Source organism: Dendropsophus ebraccatus, chromosome 12 (assembly GCF_027789765.1).
Source record: "Dendropsophus ebraccatus isolate aDenEbr1 chromosome 12, aDenEbr1.pat, whole genome shotgun sequence".
In the NCBI taxonomy this organism is placed as follows: Eukaryota; Metazoa; Chordata; class Amphibia; order Anura; family Hylidae; genus Dendropsophus; species Dendropsophus ebraccatus.
In genome coordinates, this window is record NC_091465.1 from 75,597,326 (window position 1) to 75,625,049 (window position 27,724).

Consider the following 27,724-nt stretch of genomic DNA (forward strand, 5'->3'; position numbering starts at 1 on the left):
TTTTTAAATATGTAAATAAGGACGCCTGCCTGCTTCTGCAGAATGCAAACTAGTTATTCAGCTGGTTGATGTCACTCTAGGCTGCTGGTCACTGCGGAGTGCCAGTGCAGAGACATAATAAAAGTGTATGTGGCCTCCCTGGGACCTGCACTACTAGAATCAGTAGGATCACCTAACCCGCTGCTAGATTTCCTTGTAGTCTTGCTTTTCTTTAGTAGATAATCTTTACTCAAATTTCATGAAATGGACAAAACTTTATCACCCTCCATATTTCTTGGTTACTTTAAGGTGTTCAGGCATATTCACTTTTATTCCTGGTAATTTACCCAGTTCATACAAATGCAAAAAAAAAATAAAAATAAATAAAAATTGAGAAATCAACGTGTTTCTGCATAGGATACACATGCACTTAGGTTTCAGTATTATGCATGCTCATAAATATACTACAAGATGACATATCACTGCAACAGTCAACACTGAACAGACATCTTTATTACTTTTGATTTACAAGAGACTTTTAGAAATATTTTCTGTTACAAAATCATTTTTACACAGCTTTCTCCGAAAGCTTCTTATTTACATAGTAAAAATATCCCTTTAGATGGGATCCAGTACAAATCATGAATTCATACAAGTCAGAGGGGTGACAAGTAGTTTCATAACAAAAACAAGGATACCTGGTGCAGGTGGATATGATTCCTATGTCTCACTTATTAACAAGTGGGAGAACAGGAATAAACAGTCTGCATCTTCCTTTTTTGCATTGTACTCTGAAACCACCGGCACAGGATTTAGTCAATACTAACTAGCACCACATGGCTGCATCCCAAGACCTCTAGCAACAAGTTGTCTATACAAATCAGAGGAACGCATGGTGTAGGCTGAAACAAAATGTAAGTGCCCAAAATAAAAAGTTGGCCTATGAATAAACAAGATGCAACACATGTGATCCCTATTGAGGTGTGGGAACTGGCTGGCTAAATACTGGTTCTCTACACACCTTTCCACTCCACTGTGACTGATCGTAGAACCGTACTATAAGCACTCGCCTGTTACCACATTCCTCACAGCCAGGGTAAAGCCATGAGGTAGAGGTATACATTTATCAGGCAGATCCTCATGTAGAGCTGCCAATAAATAATATGCATCACTTTGTCTCTAACTTCTCTTATTCTCAGGGTTTTAATTGTACATATATTAATTTTAGCTTTAATATATTTTTTTTTCTTAACGTAAAATGCTAGACTTCCAAAATAAATAAAGGACGTCTTTAAAAAGACCTCAAGTCACAAACCACTAATCTTACCGCACAAATTATTTCGGCAATATTTTTGCTTACACTGTGTGTATAGTAATTTAAAAAAAATAATATCTTTCCCTTTATCTAGAGAGAAGACAAGAAAAAAAGAAAAAAGAAAAAAAAAAAAACACAGACAGCCTAGCACAGATAGTACTGCCTGGGTACTTGGAATGTGAAAATGCAAATAAGCTCTTAAAAAAAAATAAAATAAAAAATAAAGTTTTAATAGCCACTGAAAAGTATTCTGACATATCTTCCTGCTCACTGGATAGCTCCAGGCTGGTTTCTTTTCCTATCACAACCCAGTGACAGACCTGTTTCAGCACAGGAATGGATGTGTACAACATCAGCCTCTACTTGGGAGCTTTTTGCCAATTCACATCCCATTTTGAAAACAACCCCTTCAAGTAAAAATCTACTCTTCACAAATGCAGGACTGACAAGTGAGAAAGCTGAAACAGTTCATAGATTTTGTATTCCTGGTGACCAGCAGGCACTTAACACAGTAAAAGTACTTCTCAACTGTGACGAGAACATGTTGCAGGTCCTTTATTATTAGGAGTTCAATCTGACCTCTGGGGACAATTCTCCAGCAGCATTCTCCGACCTTCTTCATAATCATCTTCATCTACATTAACAAGAAGCTGAATGGTTTCTTGTCCTACAGCTTCCTTTAGAGAGTCTGTGATGAAAACCCCCTTCAAAGCTTCCAGCAGGGAGCCATTCATGTAGTCCGTCCAGAAGGCATCCAGGTAGGACAGTTCAGAGAACTTGATATCGCAGATAATGGAGCCCAGGTCTCTGGATTTCAGCACAGTGTTGGACTGGCTAAACAGATCAAACTGCTTCTCCAGTGGATCCTGCTTTACAGACAGTACGTTCTGGTTAAGGATTGTGTCGTGGTGGCAGTACTCTGCTCGAACACGCAATCTGATTCCTGGAAAATGGAGGAAGGTAAAAGGAAAGAGAGGGGGAGGGAAGAACAAACGGAAACCATTAAAAAAAGGTAGCACACTTAGAAAATGCTACAAGATCATGCAACTTTTTCCATAAAAAAAATAGTGTATACCCTTCAAGATATGAAGGACCAGCAAAGCTGTAACAGCTCTAAAGCACTAGAAGAGCACATTGGAATTACCAGTTTGCAGCCAATATCGAGATCTACAAGACATTTTATAATGGCCAAAGTTAGGGATGTCTTCACAACACCCCATTTTATTCACGTCACAGCACATGTACGTATAGTACAGCAAGTAATGGTTGCAATGTTTAATGGCTCCTTAATATCTACACAGCTTCTACTGGATTTGTAGCATTAATGAATAGAAAATAGGAATGGGGGGACATACGACCAAAATTCAGCACTTCAATTAGGAGAACAAATATGTGGCTTTTACATACGCTTATAAGTGATTTTTTTCCGCTTTATTTTTTCTGTTCTTGTTGAAGGTCAGTCAACCTGTAGAAGTATTTAATCAACAGTGCAAAATAGAACATTTTTTGTTGTTGCTGTCGGTACATAAAAACAACATCTCCCCAAAGGGTAGAGATCAATGACAGGGGAGGAGGATACCAGAGCTATTCTAGCAGAAGGAGGATGCCTTGCTCTAAGGCGATTCAAGGCTTACAAAATAAATGCATGGATGTGAATAGTGGGGACACCGGAGATGGCACAAACAATGTGTTAATGCCCTTTGCTAGAGAAAAATATTAAATCGTCTAAGGCTAGGAAAATGGTCAAAACCAGCACTCCATGGATTGACACATGGCAAGGTATTTTGAGGAATGCATTATCAGTAAGTGGTAACAAGGTTGAAGCTAGTGCAAAGCACTTAATTGAAATGGAAGCCGTAAGAGTTACGTTGGAGGGTTATTGTGTCTGCATAACAATTCACAGAACCATTTTTTTTCTGCACACACAGATGTGGAAAGCTTCCAAATCATCAATGTAAGGACATAAACCAGTAGTGATCCATTCAGAGCTGTCACGGTTATGTCCCTGCTCACATCTTTATACTGATTTCACACATTGTGCCCCCTTCTGATACATTCATATGGTAGTTTACTTGGCCTGTATAACTGATGTCTAGCAGCCTTAGAAATGCACAGAGCGCCTGACCTTACATCTGTGCTGTGATACACGTTCACATTTAACACACAATTTTTTTCTGCATATATAGCACTTCGTTTACATTATTTTCAACCACCTTTACATGATGGTGTAAAACCTTAGATTTATTTTATGTCACCGACACTTAATCTTCCCATTTGTTGTTCGCATAGATCATCAGATGTGCCACCACCAACAGGCAAACATTTTCAGGATCATTTCTGCTTTATCCGATACACAGAATTATTATTAAGTCCTTATAGTTCATTCAGTTTTCAGCATACAAATGAATTCGGAAGTAGAGTGTGGAATAAGAGAGGAGATTTATCACACTGTATCGCACAAATCGCAGCTCAGCTTTTTAACCTCCTCCACTGTTTGTAATTATCTGTCAACTGGACAGATATCACAAATGCACTTTGATGGAGCACTGAAAGGACTTTGCCTGGTTGTGATGACCAAATCTGATTTCTTTTACAGGTACATGATACAAACATCGACTACAGATGGGAAAAAATGCTTTTTTTTATGTATTGTACAATAAGTTTTCAATTATTATATACAGTAGTGAGCAAACAAACGAAACTTAATTATTGCAGATGACAGAATCCAAACTATAGAAGCTCATTAAAAAGAGAACCAAGTGTTTTTTTTTTGACTGCCTCTGGGTATTTACACTGGTGACATCCGGAAAGGTGAAGTTTTATAACAGAGACAGAAGATGCTGTATTACAAATGTAGGCAGACATCTTCTGTGAGAAAGTCTTCTGATCTCTTACTCATATCTCATTACCTAAGATATCTTGGTAATGACAGATTAAATGTTTTGTCAGTATTAGAAAAACATGGATGTTTTCCTCCAGAAACTGCTTCCCCCTGTCCACAGATTATGTATTTAAGTGAACTGGGCTGTAAGTGAGCCAAGTTGCAATACCACACAATGCCTCTGAACAAGTGTGGCACTCTTTTAGAAAAAGCAGCCATGTTTATCTAAACCTGGACAATACCTTTCGACAACCTAACCATTTCTACTTGATGACAAATCCCATAACCTTTGCAATAGATTGCAGAAGATATCCACATTTTTACAATGAATAATTTTTATGTGAATTACAAATAAAAGCAGATGTCCACCCATTTTCTCCTTTTTTTTAATACATGTTTTTAAAGCATTAAAGGGTTCATCGAGGAATAGAACATATCTACTTTCTCACAGAAAGAGCACCACTATTGTTCTCAGGTTGTATGTGGTATTACACAACATATTTACTTTACAAAACATAGCTGCAATACTGCACAAAAACTGAAGACAAGAGTGGTGCTGTTTAAAACAAACTGTGGATACCTTAAATGTAATAAGGATATGAACAAATCCTTGTAGAAATGTTTTCCTCATCTGAACAAAATGTGGCATCTGCTAGTTGTAGGACAGGTTTGGATTTACATCCAAATAGTCTATGCACTGATAATATTGACCAGGGACAACGAAGGATCCATCAACAGCAGCGAGTTGTCTCTTTCTATATACCTGAAGTGGCAGTCTGAGTTAAAGTCACTGTCGTTTACATTTTTTTTGCAGAAATCAATAGTAGAGGCGATTTTAAGAAACCTTGTAATTGGGTTTATTAGCCGAAAAATGCATTTTTATCATAAAAAAGCAGTTTGAAACTCTCCCCCGACTTCATTGTTTTCTATAGAGAGGGGAGGGGTGGAGGGAGATGAGCACCAAAACAGGACAACAAAGAGTTAATTTTTAGCTACATCTCCGGGCTATCTCCTCTGAAGTCAGCACTGACCTCTCGGACCTCTGAATACCAGCTTTCACACAGGTCCCGCTGTGTAATCATTTGTTCTCTGCTGGCGACTAATCTTCCTCCTCCCTCCTTCATAGAACAGACAGGGTCCGACTGATGTAAAAGGGTCGAGATTTCCCGATAATGAGCAGTGAATAAGAGAGAGGAGGGAGGGGGGGCCTGGCGAAAGTCTAATAAACCCAATTACAAAGTTTATTAGACAGTAGCACTTTAAAGTTGTCCAAATGTAGAACTTCACTTTAAGGGGTTTTCCTACTAGACACAAAAAACAACTACTTTCAGCCTCCACCTAAATGTGTCAGCTGCCTAACCAGAGGTCAGGGGACCCATTTCTAATGACAGTTGGGGATGGTATCTATTATATTTTATCACATATCCAGTGAGTAGAGATGAGCGAACCTGGAGCATGCTCGAGTCCATCCGAACCCGAACTTTCGGCATTTGATTAGCGGTGGCTGCTGAACTTGGATAAAGCCCTAAGGCTATGTGGAAAATATGGATATAGTCATTGGCTGTATCCATGTTTTCCAGACAACCTTAGAGCTTTATCCAAGTTCAGCAGCCGCAGCTAATCAAATACCAAAACGTTCGGGTGGACTCGAACCCGATTCGCTCATCTCTACCAGTGAGCTGTAAATGTCTACAGAAGGAAAACCCCCTTAAAAATATAGGGGGAGATTTATCAAACATGGTGTAAAGTGAAACTGGTTCAGTTGCCCCTAGCAACCAATCAGTGGAATCTGATTGGTTGCTAGGGGCAACTGAACCAGTTTCACTTTACACCATGTTTGATAAATCTCCCCCATAGTATTTGAGGGACAGTCACCAGGAAGACTCATCTAAACCCCCATAGAGAGCAGTCATATTCCATGAAGCTTACTGTATCTGAATTACCGTTTGTAGTGTTGGGTGACTAAAGAAAAAAAAAATCTTTATTAAAAAACATCACAATTGAAAGAAAACCCACACCAGTTTAGGATTCCTGAACCAAGTGACTGAATGTCCATGAAGAGACAGTTTACAGTATAGGATGAATGGAGCAGCTTGTATAATACAGCGCAGACGGAAGCAGAAACAAAACAAGCTCGTATTTTTGCTCCCATGTTTACCATTGAGTTGTAGAGCCAGGCTGTCAGAGCAGCTTTTTAAGGTTTTTTCCATTGGCGGTCTTAACTGTGAACCGAGAGAGACAGGTTGAGCTTTTGACAAATACAAAAGAACATTTCTTTTCTAAGTAGCAAGATATTCACTTTCATGAAAAAAGTGCCTTTTGTAAGCGTTTATTTACACAATATTTTTCCCTTAGTAAAAGGAAATAAAAAATATCTGACTAAACTGAAAAAAACACTGTTGTGGCAGCAGATAGCAGAAGATAAAAGGTGTATCTGAGGCTTTAGCATTAATTTTATGGAGAGAAAACTTTCAGTGATGGAGGAAATAGAGATTATAATTTATGTATATATATTTACTGAAGGATACTCCATATCACTCACATTACAAAAAAAAAAAAAAAAAAAAAAACTAAAATGTATAGTTTTACATAGTTTTGTACACCATGGAAAAACCACAGGACAAAAGAGGAATCCAACATGTGGGCAGGTGATTCAGGATGGCAGCATCCCCTCAATCATGTGGTTTTCAGTAGTATCACTGAGTGCAAGGGAGTGAAAGTCCATGCACATGCTGCAGCAACAACCCCATTCAGATGTATGGAAACCACTGCATGTAAATGTTAGTTTACCCTTGAAAAAAGCAACTTCAGTCACAAGTGACAAAGCATGATAGGTGGCTCAATTTATAATATTTTTTGTTCATGGGTCTGTCACAGGTCAACTAGACTGACAAGGCAAGACAGAGCTTTATAAATGGAGTTTGCCTAATAAGTCTATATTCACACAACATACTTTTGCTAACATTGATCATTTCCATTTAGTTAAATGCAAACAACGGCCATTTGTGCATACAATGAAGCGAACAACGGTCGTTGTTCACCAAAGCTGCACCAATAATGAACATGTCAATTTCTTCTGGCCACTGTTTTTAGTTGTTCACACACAGTATTTTTTTTTGACCCATCCTTTGCGTTAAAGTCAATAAAATTTTTTTACATGAGCTAAAATAATTTTTCTATGTTCTGTAGGAACATGCTAAACAACGGCCGTTGTTCATACAGTGCATGAACATAGCTTAAATCTATAACCTAGCAGCCACTAGAAGCCAATATACTGAAGCTTTATGCAGGGTATTTAATTCCCATTACAAAAGGGAATCGTCTGCAGATCGGCAGGAATCGGAATGGTGAGGGATCACTACATGAGAGGCATACCTGTTTTGTAGAGTGGACTTGTTCTTGACAACATGGATAAGGCTGCATAGGGATGCTTAGTTGTATTCAGAGCATCTTAGAAATGCTTTATTACTCAACTGATGGGAAAATAGGGTCATAATGCACCTCATGTAAAACAGTGTGTGTAAATGTTCATTTCTGACTGGAGTTGCTCTTTAGTTGATCCAAGTGTGTGCAATTCACTAAGACCAAACTGAAATGGGCTGTAGTTGGCAGAATGTGCACAGAAATAGCACTACTCTTGCCCTAAGGCCTTGTCTGATAAAGCAGCTCGAGGTGATGCCGTTTCTGATCATGCTAAAAGAATTCAATATACACTTTACATCTAATGATAGATACATTAGGACCTTTTATTTCTGGTATCTGCAGTAACTGGACAACAGTCTAGCAAGAAAGCTATATTGTGAGGTCTAAAAGCAGACAAACAATTCATATGGTTTAACAATTCAGAGATAGGAAACTGGAATAGCCCACTATCTGAAGCGTAAGGGCTCTAAGTGGAAGAAAATTAAGACTTGGTAACTCTTGCTAAATGAACATCGAGCGTAGACTAGTAACATTAAAACTATCAATCCGGGTAAAATATGAACATATCTAACAATCCAGCACGTGGGTCCTGAATCTGCATGCAGAGAGGAAGAGGAAAAGATACTGATGGTCATATTGTATGTGGTCACTAAGGAATACTATGCCTCAATGGTCTCTCACTTGTAGAAGGCATACATTTACCTTTTGTATGGTACGCTTGTATTTTTGAAGGGTAGAGCTCATGATCATGTCTTTAACAGAGAGATTTTCTCTCTTAAGCATCAACCTTTCCTCAGTAAACCTGGAAGTTAAATTTCAGAGAAAGTCGACTGAAGAGAGAGCAACATAATACCATGACATTCACATGATACATCTAGGAGGAGAACTTCGTGTAAGGGAGAGCAACAACCCACAGAAAGGTTATGCACATATAAAACTGCACACTTGCAAATAGAACTAACCAGAATGCTATCCTCCCCCCCCCTCCCCCCCAAAAAAAAGTAAACCAAATATACCTTAAAAAAATAAAATAAAAGTGGCATAAAGCACAGAAAAAAGTGGGGGGGTTTTGTGTGCACGTATACCATATTAAAGGGGATATTGAGATTAGAACGTGGCTGCTTTCTTCCAAAGAAGGTTTCACACCTGCCCACAGGTCATGTGTGGTGTTGCAGCACTTTAACTGAGTTGAGCTGCAATACAACACAACCAGTTGACAAGTGTGGCACGGTTTGTGGAAGAAAGCCGACATGTTTCTCAAATCTAGTATAGGGATGGTCCGAACCTGGTTCATTTTTCGTACGAACCCGAACTCTCGGAAATGATTCCCGTTGTCTGCCCTCTCCGTGGAGAGGGTGGATACAGCGGGAGGACCGCCTGGAAAACTGGGATACAGCCATAACCATAGGCTGTATCCACCCGCTGCACGGAGCGTTCGGGTTCATACGAACCTGAACATCGGCAGGTTCGGACCATCCCTAAACTATTATAACTAACATTAAAATAAAAAAAGATTCTTTAATATTCAGCTTTTAAATTGTAGCTTGAACTCTGCAAGTTGTCCAGTGACTGAGACCGACAGCTACAAGTGTACCTGTCGTTATAACTTTTAAAATCTAAATCAACAGTAGATGTGATATAAAGCAAGTTTATAATTTACATTAATTTTTTTTTTAGTTATCGTGGAAAAAACACAGCACTTCCTGTTTTTATCCTTTTTTTCTCAAAAAACAGGAAGTGTTGTATTACCCAGGCCATCTGAGCGCTCACACAGGGAAGGCAGTCATGTGATTGATGGACACATTGAGCCGTGACTCTCTGTACTGGCCGGAATTCCAGTGTTTAGTCTCTTATTTTCAACCAGCACAAGTCAGAAAATCTGCCTTCAGAAGACTGGACCTGGATATCTGGTAAGTACAGCTTTGTTTTACAGCATAACAAAAAAAAATAATGTAACTTGCAAAATTGCTTTACATCACATCTACTATTGATTTAGAGTTTGAAAGTTATAACGACAGGTACACGTTAAAAGTACTGAAGTTTAAAAAGTAGTTTAATTTACTTCGTAGTAATGCCTGAGCATTCTGGTGTTCCTCTTGATCTACAGTAAAAAAGATAATATAGCCCCTACTGTGGACGATTTAAGGAAAAATAGACTATAAATGGACCGGAGGGAAAGTTTTCCCACAAGTAGCCTTTAAAATCAAGTATTCAGCATCAAGTCAGAACGTTCGTTTCTACACCAAAGAGTGCATTGCAAGTGCTGAGCTAATAAACAAAACAAAGTAAAATTAAACTCATCAGGAATAGATCTTAATTGGGGGGGGGGGGGGGGTGTAACACTATCCCCATCCATCACTGTCAGAAAGGACCACCATCATGAATCAAACGGGTCCATCTGCAAGTGAAAATTAGTTGTACAAAAAAAAAAAAAAGGAAGAAGAAAAAGCACAACACTTAAAAGTTGAAAGGTCTTACTGTTTCATCCAGGTAGCACAGGTTTGAAGAATTTTTTTGTATTTACTAGTTTTATTAGTAAATATCTTCTTAAGCACTGTTTTCCTGAAACTGTCAAAATGTGAGAAACGTTGCAGCACAGAGAAATTAAATGACACATAGAACGGACGCCTTTTTCTGGGGGAACACAGTGAATGGGGAACTAAGACATACATAGTGTAATGATGGAAAGCTACTTAATTGGTTAGGATTTTTTGGGGGAGTTGTTTTGTATTGTAGGCAACATGTTCACAGCAGCAGGTTATCGTTAAAAAGGATGTGCATATGATAGTGCCCATAGTTAGGCACTTGAGTTTAGGAGACCTATGAAGGCAAGACAGTTTCTTGAGTTTGAATCATGCAGGTAAACGTGCTTTAAAAGGAGAGTTTTCTGGGTTTTAGATGCCAGCAACTATAGTATGGTGTCATAAAGAAGCAGAGGACACCCATTTTCAGATGTTAACTGTATGCACAAGTACAAACCAAAGGACAGAAATATCCAAAGCTTGTGATACAAGAGTCAACTCACAGTAAGATGCGTTTTAAGAAACATCTTGAGTTTTCTATGATTTTGTATCATCACTTAAAAAAAAAACCCCCACTAAGCTTGCATTTTCTCTCCACAACATGGCGAAAACCCAGTACGTCATATGATATTTTTTCTTTTACCTTGCACTCGTTTATTTTGTTGTTTAAAAGCCAGTGCCTGGTATTTGTTTATTTTTTTTTTCATTTCTTTAATTAGTTCCATAGAAGGGAAGTAGCACAAGACCTTAAACTAAGTCAAGATGTTATAAAGCAGCATGAGAGAGGCACAGGACAGTAGGACCAAATACCAACTGGGAAGACACTGACAAGCCATACAGTCCGTGTAACTGTAAATTGGCATGTGATGGTATAGTCTCATCATTACTTAGGCAGCATCTCACTACTAAATTGGGTTGGAAGCATTCAGTTCCAGTTAACAGATCTAGTTGTGTAATTTGAATGTTATGTAGAGGTGAATAGAGAAACTAGTATTATTGCAGGTAAGAGAAAATGTTAGTGGGCAGATAACAGAACATTACTTAACTCTTTAGAGAAGCTGACAGTCTGAACCACTGATCACAGAAAATTGCCACAGTTCTAAGCAAGCCCTCGGAATAACTGACACCTTGAGTAACTATCAATCTATGAAAACCTGTTCCCACTAAAGGCCATGGTTCTTTAGTAAAAATGGATGCAACATTTCGGAAGAAATGCTTGAAAAGTTAATGAGGACAGAGGGATTTATGACTTACCACATGTAACTTTGCTCTGGGTTGTCTCAGCTGGTGGGGTGGCACTGCTCACTTTGCTCTTTTTGGGTTTTGTGCAGCGGCCCCTGTTTATTTTGCCTACTCTCTTTCTCTTCTTCCCATTAGAGCCTGTGAAATAGAACCAATAGCAATAAATAATTTAGAGAAATTACAATTGTTCAATGAGAAAAAATCTGATCAAATACGTGAAGCTTGGAAAGTCAACACCTTCGGAAACACACAAAGAAAAGGAAATAAATAAGTTTTTTTGCCATTTACATATTCAACATTAGTTCTAGCACTTTATATTGATGAGTTATTAGAGGTCCAGTCCCAGCAATGTACTTGGCAGCAGGGCTGTGGAGTCGGAGTCGTGGAGCTAGTTTTGGCTGGAGTCGAAGCTAGCTTTGGCTGGAGTCGGAAAAAAAATGTACCGACTCCAGCTTTAAAAAAAATCTTTAAACAATTTAGAATTGAGTTTTGATATGAATTTTATAAGTTTTGCTCATCAATATATTTTATGAGCAACATTCTAATAGATCACTGGCTCTATTACATAAGGGTGGTCGGGGAAAGGTTGTCAGCCACTATTTGGCAGTTTGTTTCTGAGCTGGAAGAATCCATTGTGTGGGGGGAGATCTGTGCTGTTCTCTTCCTGGATGCTGGATGATTGTATTTCAGCAGTAGTGTAATATAAAGATATCCTGTGTAATATAGAGGAGGAGGAGGAGAAGACATTAATGTAGCAGTAACCTCAGTCATCAGTGTGGTGTTTTCTCTCTGGTAGAAGATTGTGTGGTTTTCTTCATTGTTCTATGGCAGCAGCTGTGTGTGCGCGCTATGGTTGCAGCAGGCTGTGTGTGTGTGTGTGTGTGTGTGTGTGTATGTGCTATGGCTGCAGCAGGCTGTGTGTGTGTGTGCTATGGCTGCAGTAGGCTGTGTGTGCGTGTGCGTGTGCTATGGCTGCAGCAGGCTGTGTGTGCGTGTGCGCGCTATGGCTGCAGCAGGCTGTGTGTGTGTGCTATTGCTTGCCCCCACAGTGACCCTCAACATCACTATGTGTGACTATCAGTATGGCCCCTCTGTATCACAGGGATTTGGCAGTGTTAGCAGTGTTTCTTTGTGTATGGTGAATATTAGTTAGAAACATCGAAGCCTGTCAGCAGGAAAAACCACCTGTTCCATCTAGTCTAGTTCTGAGTTGTTCAGGACATGGAGGCTGGAGACTGGCTGAATCCTCTGCACACACAGGAGAAGCTGCTTTATATACAGTATTCCTTTATTCACTCAGAAGTTGCACCAGGATCATGTAGGACATTTGGGAGAAGCTGCTGAACCAGTGTGATAAATAACTCCCCTGGTATCTGACCGGCCATTTATGAAGGAGCAGGAGTCGGGAGTCTGAGTCGGTCCTGATAAAATTCAGGAGTCGGAGTTGGAGCTGCGGCTTACCGACTCCACAGTCCTGCTTGGTAGGGATCTTTGAGACTGTACAAATGCATCAAGGTAAAACCCTTTTAACTAAATGTATAAACTTTAGGTCATTAGTAGTTTAAGATGTGCCCTCCTGAAAATTTAGATATGTATACAACATATTACAGATAACTAAGCATTACCAGTCTCCCAGCTTTCTTCACTGGTCTGTGATGTTGTTGAATTAAAACATCCATCCATCTGTTTGCCAGAGTCTATAACTGAAGGGCCGTATGTGTATCTCTCTGGGGACACTGTAAAGTACAGAAAAGAAAGGTCCAATTATGAAAACAAATTAAGAAAAACAAAATTAAATATATAAAATTTTACAACACTTGAACATCTTGTAGTCAAATATAGGGAAAAAATGAGACCTACATTTACATTTGTCAAGGCAAATGGCTGACGTTGCATATAACAATGATGGCATCTAAAAGGTAATGGTGCCATTACACCTTATACTAAAGCTGGCTGAACCCACCAATTGATTAATTATGGTGGCCTGACCCCCCCCACACACACACACACACACACTGACCTATTATGTTAATGGAGAGAAGTGTTGGGCGTTTTGGCTTTCAAAGGCCACTATTAAACGGGGCGATCAGCAGGAGCAAGTGAGCTCCAACCTAGCTTCTTTTTCCTGGCGCTATTACACGCACCGACATAAAGCAGCGGGGGGGTTGCATGGAGCTGAGGTGCGGTCTGCTGCCACCGCTCCTGTTCCACATAGCAATGGCAGCAGATTGTTGCTATCCTAGTCGTTGGTCTGTCAACATGTCGAAAGATAACGATCAGCCAACATTGTGCATGTCAGCTGATTGCTGCCTTTTATAAGACAAAGTGATATCAGCTGTAATGGCCAATAATCGGCCAAATAAAGCCGATAATCGCTTTGTGTTATAGGGCCTTAACACCCCAACCAACTGTCTAGGTGCAGAGAAGCTGCTGCCAGAGGAGACTGGCGGTGGCTTATCCCTCCCTATAGAGAAAACAAACATTCAGCCATGCCAAAGGTTCATCTGTTGCAATAGATAGTTCAGCCAACAATTACTGATAATGCATGGCTGCCTCAAGGTTTCATATGAAGTTAAAGCATAAAAAATTCTGCAGGTAAAAGACAGGGGGGTAAGACTTGGGGGTAAGTTAATGATCATTTTTACTACTGTTATCTTAGGTGGTTGTTCACATAGGTAAGACTGTCCATAAAAACTGTCAATAAAGATGGAATTTATGATCAGCCACAAGACTGACTGACCATTTTTGGCCAACAATATTTCATTCTTTTATAACTGCAGTCAAATACAGCTGACTGCTTAGGGAGGAGATCTATTATGCAATCTTAGAATCAATCACAGCGCAGCTTCTAAATATGTGTTAGCTCTGTTAAATAAAAGAGCTGTGTTGGTTGTGCTGTTCAGCTATGAGCACAAGTGACAACTGTCTATGTTTACAATCACCCATCTCTGGGTACAGTTGTGAAATTAGAGCTGAGTAAACATGGACTGGGAACTGGTCTATAAACTGTGCTGAAACAACTCACTGCAGTATGTGTTATTTCTAGTTAACTGGACATTGTGGTCTTTATGGGTATTACCTGTACGAGGTCTTTTTAAAGACACGTATGGAAGGAGGTCATGTCGGGTCAAAATTCGCAGTAGCTGAAGAAGGTGCTTGAAGTTGGTTTCATCACATTTCCCTCTTCTTTCCAGTTCAAGAAGTAGCTCAGTACCATTTTTAGGCCTTTGTAGGTCTGTGGTATCCAACTTACTATTGCTAGATGCACTGGAGTTCCTGTTCCACCTGTGCCATGCAGCAAGCAAAGCGCTAGAAGGACCTTCCCCAGCTTCTTCTACACTCCAGATGTTAGGGTCAAGAGGGTGAGTAAATGAGTAAGATTCATTCAGTAGGAATGACAGGGCATCAATATCACCGTCTGTTAACTGGGATCCAATCACATCAAACATACGGTGCAGAGAAAGCATGCCATAGTATTCCAGGCATTCGTCCTCCTCCCAGGACTGAGAGAATACTGGCTTTCTGACTGCAGCCATTGCAATTTTCAGCATTAAGAGGTCCACTAAAAGCAGCTAACAATTTGGTATGATGCCAACACTGACGTACGAAGATCAAGTTTCTGAAAGAAAATTTAAAACAGAAATTATTGAAAAGGAAGTAACATTTAGTTTACAAAAGAAAACCATCAAAACACCATAACCTTTTAAAAGGATAAGTACACCTACTGGAACAGGACATTAAAAGCATAGTAATAATAGTGAAATAAAAGGGGTTTCCCATCTTTTCCACACATAAAAGGGGGAAAAAAAACAAAAAAAAAACCACATACTCACCCCTCAGATCTTGCAAGGACCCAAGAAAGTGCCAATCAGCGAGATCAGTGCTCCTTTGCAGTGCCTTTAGAAGGCACAATTTATCAAGTGGCCATGAGGCACAAACGATCACTATATTGTTTGTGCAGCCATTTAAATGTACTGCTTGCAACTGCACATCCTGTTTAAACAGAAATGGGTGGGCCGGTAGCCATGAATTTAGAAGCCGCACAAAAGATGCAATGAGCCAACGATCAGGCATTTTCCAGCCTTCAGCTGATTGCGGACAGTTTTACACAGGTTGATTATCGGCCAAAGGAGCGTTTCTAGCAATGCTCCTTGCCGATGATCGGACGGTTTAAAGCGGCACTATCAGCAGGTTCGGGCCAATGAACCTGCTGAGTTCACCTAGCCGCTCTTTACCTTAGGGTCGCAGTACTGCTCTTCTTATTTCTGTGGGGTCCGGTATGGTGCCGCTTTTTGATAATTGCCCATATGCTAATCTCCGGGTTTGGAGCATTCTTGGCGTTACCCATCTGCCCAGAGCACCCCCTGGGGCTGGCCACTATGCATATTCATATATGCATACGTAAAAAGCGTCACAATACTGAACCCCACAGAAATAGAAAGAGCAGCACTGCAAACCTGCAAATTGGCCCGAAGTGCAGCTTTAAAGAGGACTTTAAGGATCAATAGATTAGGGACAGGGACTAATTACAAGAATCGTTGTACAGAATTTCAGGATATATTATATTTCTAACAATAGGTCATATTTAGATGACTCTTTCAAACAGATAATGTAGATGCTGAAGATAGATCCCCCTTAGAACAGCTTTAAATAAAGTCTACATACTGACACAGACAAGTGTTTTAAGGAAGTTACCAAAGATAACAACATAACTACTACTGGCAGTCATCAATGGCCCACAGGGTGTAAGGCTTTCTCTGCTCCCTCACCAAGGCAGATTTGGTATTTTACTTCTAAAGCAGCAGAAAGCTGTAGAGATTTACTAGCACAGCTCACTGAATAGAATGCCTAATGATCAATAAACCAGGAGTAATCCTGTCCATAACCCACCCATTAATCACTTCTGACTTCATTGCACCACAAGCGAATCATATATGTATCGCCATCCTGACAAAGGGTGTCTTAATAAGGAGACAGAAAATATAGCTTATTTCTGTCAATCTATAAATATACAACAGGTGTTAATTCAACACTGCTCTGATCAATGATGTCTATACAACTCCTAACATTAATCCAATACCCCAGAGTGTCTTACACGTACAGATAAAACATGCACTGTTTTACCCACAGGTCCTCTTGTAAAATGATAATCCTAGCTTATTTGCAGTCCCATTGCATGGGTAAATATCAATCAGGTCCGCTCATACACAAAGGAGAAGAGGATTCTGCAGATGGCTTATGGTATATTCACAAGAATCAAAACATAGAGGGTACACATACAAAGAAAATAAAGCCACTTTAAAAGTCAAACAAGAGAAGTAAGGCCCCTTCTCATAAGACCATACTCTTATAAGGAAAGACACAGGCTACTGAAACTACCACTGATATTACAGGGTAATGAGAGTAAATGAGATTTCTTAAAAGGAAACTAACAGCTGGTTAGAAGACCTTACCCTGCTATTACATTCCCATAGGGCAGGGGACGCAGAGAATAAAGGTAGTTTTCTTACCTCCATCCTCTGCACAGTTTTTGTAAAATCCTCCATTTTATTAACACTTAAAAGAAAAAGTCCACAAAAAAAATTTTATGCCACGTATACTCACTACATGTGATCGTTGTCCTGCTGCGCCGTTCAAATCTCACGTGACCTGCTCCTGTGACCCCTCTTCTGTCTCCTGTGATTGAAGGCCGGAAGTCACGCTCTCCCATAGAGAATGCATTGGAAAGTGGACGTCCGGCCTTCAATCACAGAAGACAGAAGAGGGGTCACAGGAGCGAGTGCCAGATTTGAACAGCACCGAGGGAACAGAATGAGGCCACGCCACCGGTCACCTGTGGAAAGTATACGCGCCATGGCAAGGGGCGGTTGGTAGATAAATAATTTTTGTGAACTGTTGTGAACTTTAAGTAAGGCTTGGTTCACACTGCATTCTTGCAGTCCGTTTAATGTATACATTTTATGAGAGCGGAAAAAAAACCCATGGAAAAACTGATGCAAATGTGTGCAATCCCTTTAAATCCATTTTTCCACTGACCGCCATTATAAAATGGGGGATCAAAATGGATGCTTTTTTTTAGCATACACAAAAACATGGTTGACCACAATTTTGTGTATGTTAAAAGTATCCATTTAAAAATGAATACATTAAACGGACTGCAAAAATGCAGTGGGAACAGTGGGAACCCAGCCTTAGGCAGTTTGATAAGGTGGGACTGGGACTACAGGGATGGCCAGAGTGACACCCATGCAGGGCGCTGGATGAATACTGTGGGTCAGGCAGGTGGGGCAAATCGGTGCACTTAGGACTGTAGTCTCGTCCAGAGAACCAAACAGTCTAATGATGAGGATGAAGGCAAGAAAACTACCTTGATTTCCAGTGTCTTCTGTCCTATAGAAACATCTTCTGACCTGTTATTAGTTTCCCTTTAAATACTACATTGTGAAGTGGGGAAAAAACGTACCTAATAATTTTTTTTTTCTTTAACTTTCTTGTCAGCAGTTTTGACCAGTGGAATCAAGGTCCTGAAACTAATCGCTAAAATCAGGGTGCAGAAGCACTTGGATGAACGTGGTGCTCTTTTGTTTCTCCTCTGGGAGGTGAGGGAGCAGTGCACCAATTGATAGAAGGTCAATACAAGACACACCAATCAAAAGGTTGATCAGGATAGAAGGCAGAAAGTGACAGAGATAGAAGGCTTGAGTATTTCTGCCCCAGCATTTTATTGATCAGCAAGGGTCTTGGCACAGAGACCCCACTGATCATAACTTCTGACAAATCACAATCACATGTAAAAAGTTGTTTTTTTGTGTAGTTTTTTTGTACCCTTATGGTGGTTTTACACGGAACAATTTATCGTTCGCATTCGCACGGTAACGATCGAATTCGAACGATAATCGTACGTGTAAACGCAGCGAACGATCAAGCGACGAGCGAGAAATCATTCATTTTGATCTTTCAACATGTTCTCAAATCGTCGTTGATCGTTCGCAAAAAAAAAAAAACAAAAAAAAAAAAACACAGATCGTTACGTGTAAACATTCTTAACAATTTCACCTATGTGTGAGATAGGCTTAAGCGATCGCAAAACGATGGCATAACGATTTTTCCGTACGATGTATCGTTCCGTCTAAACGCTGATCGTTATAAAAAAAAAATCGTTCATTCAAAATCGTTAATCGTGCGATCGGGCGAATTATCGCTCCGTGTAAAACCACCATTAATGGTCACAGATATGCCTTTTAGAGCAGTAATTAAAGGTCTTTATTCTAGGCCACTGCCTTTCCTGGCAGGCCTAGAATAGGGGCCTATTCCACGGAGCGATAATCGGCCCGATTCGTGGAATAGAGAGAACAATCAGCCAGTTCAAACCTAAAATCATCGGTCGCCACCCGAGCATCGCTACGTGGAATAGTGGTGCGCAGTGGGCGACTGACGATTTCAAAACATCATACATTACCTGTCCAGGCGCAGGCCTTCACCCGGTCCCGCACCGCAGCAGCTTCGGAGCGCCCTGTCTGAGCTGACAGACCGCTCAGCCAACCACTGGCCGGAATCGCCGCGGCCAGTGATTGGCTGAGCGGTCTGTCAGTTCAGACAGGGCACTTCGAAGCTGCTGCGATGCGGGACCGGGAAAAAGGAGAAGAACTGCGCCTGGACAGGTAATGTATGAAAGTAACGATGTCCCTGCTGCCCTCGCTAACCATTGTCAGGCCGTGGAATAGGCCCAGTAAACAAGCGCCGATCTAGCAGATCGGCGCTCGTTTACATCGTTGATCGGGCCCTGCTCGGCCCGTGGAATAGGACCCCAAGGCACAGCAGCTCAGTACACCACTCCACACCCTGTGATAAGATCATAGGAGCACATTGACAGCTGGGCTCCCACTATATCTAGGGAAACCCCAGTTCCTGGTGAATTAACCCTTTAAATGCCATGGTCAAATCAGGAGAAAAATCTGGGGCTGTAATACTTACCTATTGGCATCTGGTTGACGTAGTCTCTAGGTCTCCATGGCAGCCATGAGGCCTTGTGAATGCTCCAAGGGCCACTATGGATGCCGGAGTACCCGGCCATGTAGCAGAATAGGGTACACTGCCTGAATACAGACAAAAATATTATAGTATTGGTCTGATGATCACTGGAAAAATCCCCTTGTGGGACAAGAAAAAAGTGAGAAAAAAAAGTACATTAAATATTCCCCCATAAATTAAACAAAATTTGCCTCTCCCCTCATCTTCTACATAAAACAAGATAAAAATGGATAGGATTGCTAATTTTGGCAATCCAGCTCCCAAAAATCTGAAATAAAAACAATCAAAAAGTCATACGTATTCCAAAATGGTACAACTTGTCCCGCACAAAATAAGCCCTCATATGGCTATGACACTAAAAAAATAAATAAAAAGGTTACAGTGCTTGGGAAAAGACCATTAAAACATGAAAAAAATGAAACAGAATGTATGACAGATATGACTTAGATCTGTCACGCCACATGTCCACAAAACGCAACAAATTGCGTAAATATGTTTTTACCTATTTGGATTTTTAGGCAAAACAAACTAGTTTTAGGATTTCTATAAGAAAATGAATGACAAACCACTGGTTAAAGAGGATGTACCACCAGGTACATCCTCTTTAAGCTGAACCCACGGATCAAACGGCGCCGTCACGGGGAAGCCAGGCCCTGTGCCTTTTGAGCCAAAGTCTTCTTAGCAGTGACAGCCCACTCAGCCAATTACTGACAGGTGGGAAAGCGCAGCAGTCAGGGTTTGGCTGAGCGGGCAGTCACTCGGAATATCTGTTTACATTTTAAATTCAAACATAGAAGAAACGTCAGCTCACCAGCGTTAAAACTTGCTTAGTCCATAGGTTTTCAGATAGGAGAAAACGAGTAACTCGGGCCGTACACTGGTAAAGTCCAAGAAAATGAAGATGCAGTGATCCCCAGCTCCATAAGACAGACAATATATATGCAGTTAATCATAAACGTGACAGCTTAGTAACGCCCCCTACCAGGTGGAGCTAGACATGAGGTACACACACCGGTATGTGTCACATGACACAACGTATGTAAATAGACAAGCAATATAACAAGTGACAACTCACATGGCACATGCAAATTCAAAGCAGTTATTAGTAAAAAAAAATTGATAGGCCTATTATATAATTCAAGTCCTTAGGCATCCTGGTATCCAATCTCAGTATCCAGAAAGCCTCATGCTTTCTGAGAACTTTGACCCTTTCGCACCCCTAGAAACAGTCTAGGGTTATGTCTTTTGAGAAAGTGAGCAAAACACAACAATCACTGAGCTCAGGGAGATCAGCGAAAAAAATACAATAGGCTTGAATTCTAAAACTGACCTATCGCTTTACTAATGTGTTTCCCCGGAAAAAAAACACACAATTTTTGTTCTCAAAGATGCGCTAGCTCTTAACTCAGGGGATGTCTTATTTTTCCATGAAGAATTCACAAAAAAAAAAAAAAATCACAAAAAAAGAGAATATTTATTATATACTCTACAATATTTGTCATCAGCATAACCAAACATAACCCCGGTGGCAACTGGGGTCTTATGTTCAGGGGATGCCTTATTTTAAGCTATATTTCAATCCTCCACTATGCCTTATTTTCAGGGAAACAGGGTAGTAACTGCTTTGTTGTAAATATCTGAATTAGCACGTGCCATGTGAGTTATCACATGTTATATTGCATGTCTATTTACATTCTTTGTCATGTGACCTGTGTGTACACTTCGTGTCTAGCTTCACCTGGTTGGGGGCGTTGCTAAGCTATCAACGGCATATATATTGTCTATCTTTTACTTGTTAGTATGTTGCCATGATTACGGGACATTCCTGAAATACGTAGGCACGTATTTTAATGTCAATTTTTAATACAGCAAAATAAAAGACAATGTTTTATTGAGCTGGGGATTACAGCGTCTTCATTTTCTTGTTACATTTTAAATATATGAATTCATCAATCTGTGTCGTAACAAACCAGCTATTACCATTCCAGTTAATGTACTAAATAGAATGAATCACCAGTCACATTGCGAGTGTATAATGTGTGGTGACAGATACAGATGAAATGACAGATTATTAATATTAGTCAACTGGGTGCTGCAGTTCTACTCAGAACAGGACAAATACCTTTTTATTCATTACAGTAAAGATGCGGAAACAGGAGAGTAGCTACTGACACCTTGGTGGCATTTCAAGGCGTCCAAACCATATTTCATGGTATATCTAATCATATAGGACACATATGCTAATAGTTAAAGGGTTTATACTGTAGTTTAAAAAAAAAAAAAAAAAAAAAAATCACCTAAAGATGAAGAACTTACTTATATATAATGTTATCACTAATAGTACTGGCTTCAGTGTGGTTTCGCAGATATGCAGATCTTTATTGGGACATTTAGGGAGTGTGGTTACAGCATGCTGCCTTGTACTGAATGAAGCAGCAGGTGCTTTAACTACACTTTTTTTTTTATATTACTGATGTCAGAGTACCCCCTTAACGTATGTTTTATAAGATCAATAGAGAATGCCAATCTCAACATATACAGTTTTTCCTCTTCATTTTATTGTAAAAATCCATGTAAAAAAAACGGAATGAAAAAACGGGTGAAAAACGGATGCATTTGTGTGCATCCGTTTTTCCATTGACTTCCATTATAAAAAAAACGGATCCGTTTTTTTTTTGACGGACACAAAAACGTTGCGGACACTATTTTTTTTGGTCCGTTAAAAATAACGGATCCGTTAAACGTATGCTAAAAACGCAGTGTGAACCCAGCGTTAGTGGCACATCTTGTTGCTGATCAACAAGAAGAGCCCACCTCCTTGTCACTTTCCGTAGGAGAGATTGTCACTAGGTGTATGGTGATGTACCTGAGGGCATGACCCCCCGCTAGAGCCCCTTAGGCCCCGTTCCCAATGAGCAAAACTAGCGGAATTCCGCGGCCGAATGCCATTAGCCTACCGCTCATAATGGGAGTCTATGGGAGGTGCGCGCTCCTGCTCTGTCCGCGCTGAAGAATGAACATGTTCATTCCGCTAGTTTTGCTCAGTGGAAAGGGGCCTTATACTCACCTCGGTCCGGGACGGAGATATCACCGTGGGAAGCCTGGCGCGCGCTGCTGAGGGGAGTCCGACGCTGCTGAGATGAGTCCAACGCCCATAGAGAATGACGGCTCCATTCATTCTCTATGACATCGGACCTATCTCAGCAGTGCGCGCGGCAGGCTTCCCACGGTGATATCTCCGTCCCAGGACTAGCTCCAGGAACGGGACTTCGGGAACGAGGTGAGTTTAAGGGGCTCTAGCGGCCGGTCGACCTGGTTCCGACACGGGGAGTGACAGGTTCCCTTTAAGCTTGTGGATGGTGCGGTGAACGGCAAATAGAGTGGGGGGGTGACTGTATCACTTTAACAACTGACTCTTAGGGGTAGTGGTCCTGAGGATAGGCCATTAATCCTTTTTGCCCAGAAAACCCCATTAAAGGGGTACCACAGCCATTTAAACTGTTTGATATAGTGCTGGGGCACCACAGAAAATAATAAAAATCTTATTCGTTCACACTATGGAATTAGCCAAATCCTGCCTTCTATCAGTTTAAATGCGAGGGCTTGCGTGCCTCCGCTCAAAGAATTGACATCTCACTTCTTTGAGCGGAGAGGCGACAGAACCTCCCATTCAAACTGACTGTGCCAAATCCTTCCATCAGTTTGAATAGGAGAGCTCGTGCCTCTTCATTCAAAAGAATTGACATGCCAATTCTTTGAGCGGAGGCGCACAAGCCCTCCCATTCAAACTGACAGAAGGCAGGATTCTGCGATGAATCCATGCCGAGGGGGTTCCGTATGGAATCTCGGCACCTATTCCGTAGTGTGAATGGGCCCTTACCCGACTACGCTCCTTCTAGGGTCATCCTGTTAAGTCTTCCAATCCCTTGCTGACCTTTCCCACAACGGCAGCCTGCTCAGGAAATCAATGACTGAAGGGGGATACTGGCACCATGGCCGATGATGGACTCTTCTCACCGGTGACAGCATATCTCGGAAGTAACGGAGGAGCAGAAAACGTGACAGGAGTTTAAGTAAAGCGTGGCGGAACAAGAAGCGGTAAAACCTCTACTGCATCCTGGTCTACCCTTTTAAAGGGAACCTGTCACCCCCTGTGCTGGGGTGACAGGCTCCCGACCCCCCTATACTTACCTGATCACGTCACGTCGCGCGCGCTCCTGAGATGAGTCCGACGCTCATAGAGAATGAATGGAGCATCGGACTCACCAGTCATTCTCTATGGGCATCGGACTCATCTCAGGAGCGCGCACGCCGGGCTTCGGGCACGGAAATCTCAGTCACCGGACCGGATCAAGAAGCGGGACCTGGCATGATCAGGTAAGTATAGGAGGATCTAGCGGGGGTCAGGAGCCTGTCACCCCGGTACGGGGGTGACAGGTCCTCTCTAAGCTTTACATTAACATTCCACTGACTACTGTCACATGACCCTTAAAGGACACCGCGCAGCCCGTCCAGCCGGGGACTGAGGCGATTTCTAGTCTGACACTTCCAGCAAATTCCCAACAGCAGCCATTAAGCAGAAGGAAGCAGAAATCCCGGATAATACTATGTTATTCCCCAGTCTGCAGCCATTGAGGTGAGAATCATCATTAACCCCTCGGTGCCCTGCTGGGAACTGCGACAACACCGGTCATTACTCCGCCATGGCCGCCTGTCATCACATGATGGAGCCGTGACTCGGCTATTAGCCCTCAGTATACCGCTATTACCGCCCCGGGGAGGCGAGGAGTCACCGGCGGGACACTGCAGCCCATAGAGAGGGATGAGGAGACAAAATCGATGATCATTTACCTCATAAACCTTCCTATTTACCACAGACGCACCACGGCCGCCATGTCACTCAACTACTCCTCGTCGCCATTTTCCGCACCAATAAATATTATAACGTTTTATCCCCACCTCGCCCTCACAACAATTCGTTGCGCCCTTCACTCATGAAACTGTACCCCCCGCTTACCGTTAACGGTCGTCGACGTTAAAGAACGAATTTGAAGAACGAGCGCCGTCCGTTTACCTCAGCGTTTCTCAGGTTCTGGTATTTTCCACCTAGCAGTGCGCAAGCGTAAAAGCCCCGTGACGTCACCGGCCGCTGGAGTCCACGCCCCGAGCCGCCATCTCGCGAGGGACGCATGCGCAGAGTGGAGCTGGGCGAAAAGCCATAATGCGCTGTCACGCAGCAAAGCAGGGCCCTCACGTGACTCCCAGGACTTGGGCGCTCAGCGTTGACTCTACGTTTACATAAGTCCTATTCACGAAGGGCGGTTACGCTGTTTATTTGGAAGGACGTCATTGAAGCAATGCGGAGAGAGAAGGCGCAGGGCCGGATGGGTTGCCATGGCGACATAGTACAGCGGCCTTGTGTGTGGAGTAAGCCTGAGGTGGCAGATCATTCTGGTGATATTTATAGCTGACATTGGCCTGGAGCCACAGAGCTGAATGATGTCAGCGGCCTTTACGCTGGTTTTCTGCGTAAACTTACTCTCTGGTCCATAAAATTGTACTGTGTTTTTGTGTCGCTGTTAACACTTTCTTCAAGGGGCTGTCCTAAGGGCCCTATTCCACAGTACGATTATTGTTCGCATAATCGTTAACGATAAACGAACGATCTCAAACAACCGCTATTGCAAACGACCTGAAATGGTTCACCCCATTTACACGGAACGGTGATCGTTACTTATCATCGTTCTTGCGGTCGTCTTGTTGCTATTGCGTTTGTTGCTACTGCGAACGACCACACAACGTCTTATTCCATGCGGACGATTTGCGAACGAACAACGATAAAAATAGGTCCAGGTCTTATTAAAGGGAACCTGTCACCCCCCATGCCGGGGTGACAGGCTCCCGACCCCCCGTTAGAGCCCCATATACTTACCTAATCCCGCCGGTTCCCGCTTCTGGAGGTGGTCGGGTGACGGAGATCTCAGCCGTTGCAGCCCGGCGCGCGCGCTGAGAGATGAGTCCAACGTTCATAGAGAATGACGGAGCGCTGGACTCTCCTGTCATTCTCTATGGGTGACTCATCTCTCAGCGCGCGCGCCGGGCTGCAGCGGCTGAGATCTCCGTCACCCGACCACCTCCAGAAGCGGGACCCGGCGGGATTAGGTAAGTATATGGGGCTCTAACGGGGGGTCGGGAGCCTGTCACCCCGGCACGGGGGGTGACAGGTTCCCTTTAAGCGATCAACGATTTCTGGTTCGTAGTTTAATCGTCAACTGCTATCCAACCGAACGATTATCGCTTCATTCCGAATGATTTAACGATTATCCGAACAATTATCCTGTGGAATAGGGCCCTAAAAGCTATCCACTAGCTGATGGGTGGGGGAATCACCAGAATGGAGGTCAATAAAGCGGACGCGTGTGTGCTCGATTACCACGCCATTCACTTTCATAGCCAAACACTATGGTAGTCCGCTGTTCAGAAAGTATGACATGGTGGCCAAGCATACGCTTTACCCTGTGGACAACTGACCACTGTTCTAGCGAAGAGCAGCAACATTGACCACCACAATCACTGTCTTCAACCACTTCCTCTCTATAGACAGCATGTAATTGATCCCTCAGTACACAATGGACTATTTTTAGAGTGAATAATGGCATTAGGAGGGAGGACATATTCCAGTTGTATGCACTTTCTGATGCACTTGTCTTACTGATTTATACAAAGTCTGTTGGAATTTATATTCAATAAGGTTGCACGATTTAAAGGGGTACTTTGGTGGGGGGGGGAAATTTCAAATCAGCTGGTGGCAGAAAGTTATAAAGATTTGTAAATTACTTATATTAAAAACCTCGGGGGAGATTTATCAAACATGGTGTAAAGTGAAACTGGCTCCGTTGCCCCTAGCAACCAATCAGATTCCACCTTTCATTCCTCACGGACTCTTTGCAAAATGAAAGGTGGATTCTGATTGGTTGCTAGGGGAAACTGAGCCAGTTTCACTTTACACCATGTTTGATAAATCTTCCCCCTCAAGTCTTCCAGTGCTTTTCAGCTGCTGTATGTCCTGCAGGAAGTGGTTTATATTTTCCAGTCTGGCACAGTGCTTTTTGCCGCCACCTATGTACATGACAGCACACAGAGATGGATGAAACGGTCCGTCGCCTGTCTATGAAGATGAAAAAAAGGTCTTTTTACAAAGTTACTGTTAGTGAGTGCCACATCTATTTTCTTATTGTGCAATGTGAACTGGACTATATGCAAAGCACCACCTAAAAGTAGATCGGAGCCAGCACATTTTTTTATATGTCCATGTACATGACAGGAACTGGCAGAGCTGTAGCAAATCCCTATAGAAAACTTTTACTGCTCTGGACAGTTCCTGACATGGACAGAGGTGGCAGCGGAGAGCACTATGTCAGACTGGAAAGAATACACCACTTCCTGCAGCTGATAAGTACTGGAAGACTGTAGATTTTTAAATAGAAGTAAATTACAAATCTTTGGCACTTACTGCCACAAGCAGGCTCTATGCATTGATCGCAGATAACACTGATTAATGCTATACTATGGCATAGCAATGATCAGTTTTAGAAATGTAATGTAAAAATGTTAAAGTCCCCTAGGGGGACTTAAAAGCTGTCAAATAAAAAAAATGTAAAAGTTTTAAAAAACATGCCATAGCCCCTCCCCCAATTAAATGCCTACCAGACATAAATCAGGAATTTATAAATCATGAATCCGGCGCTTTTCTACTGCGCCAGCGGGAAATGCTGCCGGATCACTGGATGAATGTAAACTCAGCCTTAAAGCTTTAGGCTATGTTCACATTTTGTAAGACACTGGCCATTCCGTGACCCGGCCGGGTCACGGAACGTCCGGTGTCTGAGAAGATCATCCCTGCCATTACTACAGTAGCAGACGGATGATCTTTAGCGCCCCTTCATTCTGATGCGGGCGCATCCGTGCGCAGCGGCATCAGAATTCCCCACTGCTCACAATGAAGCATGCAGCCGGAGCCGTACGCTCCATTGTGAGCACTGACATTTGTGAGCACTGTCAGTTTCTCGCGGCGGCGCAAGGGATCCTGGCCAGAGTGTATACACTCTGACTGGGATTCCATTGAAGGCAGCACTATGTAAGCTACGTAGTAATCACGGCCGTTGTTGCAAATCAGCAACAACGGCCGTGATTATTACATAGCTTACGTAGTGTGATCATAGCCTTACTATGTAAACGTATAAAAAAAATTTTTTAGAATTTTTTGTCCTCTATGGGGAGGGGTAAGGAGCAGCGAGCGTACTCTCGCTATGGCTTATCTTTCTCTGAACA

General features: G+C 42.0%; 1 protein-coding gene across 3 annotated transcripts; it reads right to left on the bottom strand.

Moving 5' to 3' along the window:
• Positions 1–472: 472 nt before the first annotated feature.
• On the bottom strand, positions 473–24,540 carry DEDD2 (death effector domain containing 2). Of its 3 annotated transcripts, none has more exons than XM_069948504.1 (5): positions 24,411–24,540; positions 14,442–14,981; positions 12,988–13,098; positions 11,375–11,500; positions 473–2,237 (listed from the first exon to the last, which is right to left on the bottom strand). In XM_069948504.1, exons 2-5 carry the CDS (start codon positions 14,911–14,913, stop codon positions 1,864–1,866), a joined length of 1,083 nt encoding a protein of 360 aa, XP_069804605.1. In that variant the 5' UTR covers positions 14,914–14,981; positions 24,411–24,540; the 3' UTR covers positions 473–1,863. The 3 variants fall into 3 exon arrangements, with proteins under 3 accessions (XP_069804605.1, XP_069804607.1, XP_069804606.1); XM_069948506.1 differs by having other exon boundaries at positions 24,468–24,511; XM_069948505.1 differs by lacking the exon at positions 24,411–24,540 and adding an exon at positions 24,245–24,349.
• Between the last annotated feature and the right edge of the window lie 3,184 nt (positions 24,541–27,724).